We start from the raw sequence: 6,060 nt of genomic DNA on the forward strand, positions 1-6,060 counted from the left end.
CTGTAATTCATGGCAGCCACTTGGAGCAGCTGCATTTCCTGCAGAACTCGGACCTCCTAGAGACAGAAGGCAGGATGCTGACAGGGCCTGGGTGGAAGATGCTGAGGGGGCCTTTGGCAGGCAGGGAGAAGGGGCTGGTCCCTGGGGCCATCTTCTGAAGGGGCACCATGAAGCCCCCAGCCTGTTCCCAGAGTTGGATGTGAACAGCCCCTCCTGCAGGAATTGGTCTTTGATTCCAGTGCCTTTCCCACTTTCTCCACTGGGATAGGTCTCCTCCTCCTGTAAGTGTCAAACCCTCCCAGTAAACCTAAGATGTAGAGAATGGAGCCAGGGAGTGTCCTGCCCAGGGTGGACTGTGATGTCCATATCCCCACCCTCAACCAATGTGAGTGCCCCAGCTGCTCACCTTCCTCCTCTTGTTGGTGTTGCCCTGGACGGCAGACAGAGTCCATCAGAAAGGTCCCTGGCCCACAACCAGCCCCACCCCACCCCTTCCCATGCTGCACTACTGCCAGGACCCCCAGGGTCAGGGGATGTGCACATGACAGGACTTGGACCTCCCTCAGGCTCCGGGCTCTAGAGCAGGGGACAAGGGAGCTGAGGCTCGGGACCTTCTACCCCAACCCTCTCTGATGACAGAGAAACTGAGGTCTCTCATAGAAAGAAAACACTCAGTGACCCTGAATTGCCTGCCCTTGGGAAGGCTCAATTTCACCCTCCTATTATGGGACTACTCCATAGAGAGGCTGAGTCCAGTTCAGCCCAAACCTCAGCAGTGTTGCAGTCAGGCAGCTCTGCAGCTTCACCACTCGGGGATAGGGACTGGTGGCTGCCATGGAGCCTCCTTCACTCAGCCGCATGACATGACCCTGACATGCACAACCACAGGAGCAGCTGTGAGGCTCTCAGGAGAGGAGGTTTTCCAAGGGCTGGGATCTAAAGGCTTGGTCCAGGCCCCTCTCCTCCCAAGTCTCAGGATCCTAGTTCCCAACCAGCCTGCCCCAGGCTCACTCACATCCAGATCATCCGGGATGGCTGAATCCAACCTCTGTAACTCAGTCAGAAAATCCCCCAGGAAGGGGACCACGCCCTGTGCCATGGAGGGGTGGGGAGGTGGGAGGGGTAGTGGTGATGAGTATTTGACCCTCACCTGTCTGCCCAAGGCCCTGTCCCATGAAATCCCATTGGCCACTGTCTCCCAGAACCCCCCACCCCAGGTCTCCCAGTTGTAGCAGCCAAAGACCCTCAGCTGCCTTTCCTAATTCTCTGCCTCCTCTATTCCAGCTACCTCCAAGTCTAGCAATCACTCCTAGTTAACTCTATGGTGGGATTTTAACAAGTCACAAGGGCCTGTGGTCCCAGCCTTACCCTTCCCCACATCCACTCTGAGTCCTGCTTTCTCAGACCCTTGCTCTGGTCTCTCCAATGGAGGTTTCCCAGGCCCAGTGGCCATAGGAGGACAGGGCTGGGGAGGAAGGCCTCGCTGTCTTGATATGGAGGTCTCCAGCTGGTGGGGGAAGAGTCCTGTCCTCTGATCCCCTGCGGTCCCTCCATGCCACAGTCTCACTCACCTTCTTCTGCCTCCGCAGCCTCATCTAGGCTCTCTAGGGATTCCTCTCCTGGGTGGCCACCTTAAAGCTGCCCGTCTGCCAGGTGTCAGGGACAGGGACAGTGAGGCTCTCCTCCCTTCCCCCAGTTACTCCCCAGCCACCCCTCAATTGGATCCCCAGGGACTGGCATGAGTCACCTGGCACAGTGCTCATACCAGTGGCCAGCTCCATGCTCCCTGTGTGTGTCACCCAATCATGCAGCCAGGGCTCCCTGAGACTGTTTCCTCTTCTGTAAAGAGCCATGGAAACCACAGCTACCTCACAGGGCCTCTTGAGTGCTCAGTTCCCTGCAGCTGTTGTCATTGTTCTCCCCCTCATCCCTCTGAGGAAGAACCATTCACGAGCACCCTCCAATTGCTTTCTTTTCTTGAACCTCATTTCCACCCTGTGAGGCCTGCACTACAGGCTCAGCATCCCTTCATTTTCCGGATGAGGAAACAGAGACCCAGAGTGGGCAGTGACTCCCCAGGGCCACAAAAGAGAGGGCACCTCCTCCCCCTCCTGGAGGCTCTGTCTCGGCTGCCTTCACCCCACATCCCAGCACCACCACCCATCAGGGTCTTGTTCTCTGGAGTCTCTGAGTGTCTAGATCTTCAGCCTGACAGAGTCGTGATGGAAATGTGGCAGGGCATTTTAGGAGTCCTGGTTAAGTGGCACCCGTGTATCTGAGCCCTACTGGAGTCTCTGCCACACAAACTGGGTTTGTGCCATGCCAAATCCATGGTTTGGCCTCGCCAGTGATCCCCAAGGGGAGTTCCGTGCACAGAACTCTCTCTTCCTCCACTCAGGATGTGACCTGCTGAGGCGACATCTCTGCCGGATACGGCAGGGTTTTCCAGAATCCTGGGTGGGGTGACATGTTGCCTTCTCATTTGCATGGAGGCTTCCAAGATCTGGTCAGAGAGGATCCCCTAGGAATGTATGAATCCCCCAGATACTTGTCATGAGCATGTGTCACTGCTAACTGGTGAGAATCCTGTGACATGACCGTTTTCAGATGTCTGCAAAGGGCAGAGCAGGGAGTCCCAGCAAGCACATACATCTATACTGAGGTTGCCCATTGGTACCCATAGCTGTGCTGTCTACTGGACTCCCTGGCACATGAGCTTCCTCTGTTGTCATTCCATCTTTCCCCCAGTGTGGGCAGAGGCCCCCTGACCATGCAGGTGTGCTGCAGACAGAATCAGCAGCAGAGGCCTGGTTTCCTGAAGAATTGCTCCCACTCTGAGGAAGGAAGAAAGTCCCACCTACAATGAGCATCCCCCAGCCTGGAGGAAACTCCATGCCAGCAGCATGGACCAGCATGGGAGCCAGAGTCCTGCTAATGCTGCAGCTCATCAGTCCCGCTCAGAAGGCCAGCAGCCCAGCAGTCATTGCCTCATCCCATTTCCAGGACATCCTGCTCCCTTGCCCCCACATGCCTATGGACCCCTACACCTCTCTTCCTGGTTGCCCAAAGTAGGCCTGGAGGGAATTTTTCAAGTCTACTTTCTGTAGGTAAGTCCAAATATTACAAAATAACCACTGCACACTGGGTCCAGTGCCCTTCCAAACTCACTCTTTTCTGTGACCCTTAAACACTTGTCCCGCATCTCCCAGACTCCACTGTACCTTGATCAGCAGGTCCGTCTTCACTGCAGTGTCTTTTTTGCAAAGTTCTTTTAAATATTTTGTGCTTTTGCTATGGACAGAGGAAAGAAAAAAGGGTAAATTTGGGAATCGGGGGCAGATTTGTGAGTTTCAATCTCTTTTGTTTGAAAACCCAGTGAATCCCAGCTTCCTGTGTGAGCATTTCCAGTGGGATCCTCTGATGACAAGGGCTCCAGAGGACCAGGGTATGGCCTGTCATATTCCTCTCCTGGCCCATCTCTACTTCACATGAGCCCCGTCGTGTTCGCAGTTAACTTCCACGTGGACACAGTTCCACTGCTGGGTACAAACACCTGAAAGCCTCCAGTTGGCTCTAGCCTGTTCCTGATCTTTAAAAAACCCTTAGTCCTGAGTTGGAAATCCTTGCCTAGAAGTCCAGGGCAGCTTAGTGACCACATCCACCAGCCCATCCCTGCCTCCAATGTCCCTGGTCTCCAAGAACCTTTCAGAATAGTTGAGGGCACATGGGGAGAACTATGGGTCCCTAGGTCAACCCTGGTGCTCCCGTGGAGGAAGCTCCTCATCTGGACATTCCTGCCCATGTCTTGTGTAGCCGATGTATTGGGTTGCTGCACAGAGCAGAGATGATGGCGTGCACTGAGGAGAAGTTGTTGAGCCTTAGGCACTCCTGGTGAGGGAAGAGTGAGCTGTGAGATCCAGCATTGGAGTCAGACCCACTTCAGCCTCAGTCCCCTCTGCTGAGATCTCCCTTCCTGAATGAAGCAGAGGCCGTGGGAGCCTCAGGAGGGCACACCTGGGGCTGAGTGAATGTCACTCATCTAGGAGAATTTCAGTTCAACCCAAGGAAGATCCCAGGTCAGAAGTGAACAGCCACCACTGGGCCATGGGGGTCAAGGTCAGGGAAGCTCTGGGAAGAAGGGCCTAGGGGATGTGCAGGGCTCAGGCTAGAGATACAGGTGCCAATCCTGAAAGCTGATGTAGGAGAAGAGGCAGTTCCCCATTTTAACAGAGGGAATCCCAAGGCCCAACCATAGCTTACCCTGGCCACCTTGATCCAGTGCTCCACCACCCTGTCCCTGTCCCGGGCCCTCATGCTGTGGTCCCCAAGGCAGGGGGTGGTGACACAGTTGGTGAGCCTGTTGAAGTGTGCAGTGGTGGCACAAACTGTGGGTGCCACGTGCTCACTCCCCTTCTGATGTCGTTGGCCCCAGATGGAGCCCACGCATTCGTAGAACTCCACCTTCTTGAACAGTGCCTTTGGGGGAGTAGGAGAGTGTCACGGACACAGCACACCCCAGCTCAGAGTCACCCACAGTAACAGGCAGGAACTGAGCTCATAGTCATCCACAGTCTCTGGCAGGAACAGAGCTGGAGCTCAGAAAGCTTTAAAATATGCTCCAGACTTGTGGGAGTCCCTGCATTTGGTTTTCTGCCCACTGAGGGCCCTGAATGCATCATGGCCCAGAACCCAACAAGGGTGGGAATTGAGAGTGACATTTTCTCCCAGGCCATCCTCACTCCAAGAACTAGAAGGTGGCTGAAGCCTGCCCATCCTGAGGCCTCTAATTCCTCCCATCCCAATCAGCCCTCTACTCATTCTCTCCATACCGGTGCACTTTCCTTGTGGCAGCTCCAACCTTGGGCTCTGTTTGGGTATCTGCCACAGAATCTAGTATGCATCATTTACCTAACAAGTACTGAGGGTTGTGAGGCTCCTGAGCAGCTGGGTGAGTGACCCATGGCCCTGCCTGACCCTCAGTGATCACCTGTCCTGTCCTGCTTTCTGTCCATCCACTGTCATTCAGTCTGCACAGTCACTCTGTGCAGCTAGCACAGGTGATGTCCCATCTCTGCTGTCTACATGCAGACAGGGAAGGCTTATGGGTGAGGAAACTCATCGAGATCCCATGGTTGGTAAGAAGTGGGGCTGAAATTGGACCCAGGGCTTTGGCCGCTCCTCAGGGAGAGGCTGGTCTGAGACAGCTGGTGCCAGAGGCACAGCCTGGAAAGCCCAGCTGCTCACCACATCCATGAGGGTCAGCTGCTCTGCCAGCAGCCTGGGAGGGAAGGTCGTGATGTCAGCCAGCTCGTCACTGAGTTGACTCTTGGCAGTCCCGGGACAGGGACAGGAGGATTCTGGGGCTGACTGCAGCTCCAGCAATGTTCCTGGAGGGGGCCCTTTCCCTGGTGCTGGTGCTGATGCTGGTGCTGGTGCTGAATGTAGATATCCTGGTGCATCCAGGGTTGCATGTGACTCTGACTCCAGAGCAGGCCGCAGGTCCACCAGCAGTGGTGGTGCTGGCTCCAGGGCCAGCATTGTTAATGCGTGTTGCCCAGGGGGTGGAGCAGGATCTGGAAAAAGAGAAAAGGTCACCACACCAGTCACTTTTCACTGGAATTTCCAAGTACAGAAATGACTGGATGGAATTTAAGGTAATTGTAGTCCCAAAACACCACCCCTGGAAAATCTTCCAGACTGCAAGCATCCTCACCTTCTGGCTTGGCCTCCTTGGGCTCCAGAAGCACCAACTGGCCTAGAACAATTTCCTGATGGTCCTCCAAGCCCAGACCAGGCCAGGCGAAAGTCCTGAAGGTCAGCTTTATCCAGAAAGATGACCATTGCAGGGCCTGGCAGCAAACTGAAGTGTTTTCATGGGGCCAGGTGAACAAAATGGAGGTGGTGGTGCTGGTGATGGAGTGGACAGCTGAGTCAGAGGCCTGGCCTTCTCCCACACAGCCCTCCAGGGCACCCTTGTGTGGTTCTGGGTCCCTGACCTCTTGCTGCCTGTGTGGAGGACAGCCCCACCCTACCCCAAGCCATCAGTGCTGTCCTGGAAGG

General features: G+C 55.2%; 1 protein-coding gene across 1 annotated transcript; it reads right to left on the reverse strand.

The window, feature by feature from the left end:
* Nucleotides 1-5: 5 nt before the first annotated feature.
* LOC113222134 (ral-GDS-related protein-like) lies at nucleotides 6-6,055 on the reverse strand (the record flags this gene model as incomplete). The annotated part of the gene is given in 10 exon segments (XM_026451519.1): nucleotides 6-56; nucleotides 407-430; nucleotides 1,016-1,090; nucleotides 1,572-1,646; nucleotides 3,222-3,291; nucleotides 3,791-3,888; nucleotides 4,261-4,476; nucleotides 5,245-5,573; nucleotides 5,714-5,907; nucleotides 6,033-6,055. Coding segments are annotated over 10 exon segments (1,155 nt in total), but the record flags the coding sequence as incomplete, so codon positions are not given.
* Between the last annotated feature and the right edge of the window lie 5 nt (nucleotides 6,056-6,060).

The sequence above is a fragment of the Piliocolobus tephrosceles genome, unplaced genomic scaffold, assembly GCF_002776525.5.
Source record: "Piliocolobus tephrosceles isolate RC106 unplaced genomic scaffold, ASM277652v3 unscaffolded_29570, whole genome shotgun sequence".
Lineage (NCBI taxonomy): Eukaryota > Metazoa > Chordata > Mammalia > Primates > Cercopithecidae > Piliocolobus > Piliocolobus tephrosceles.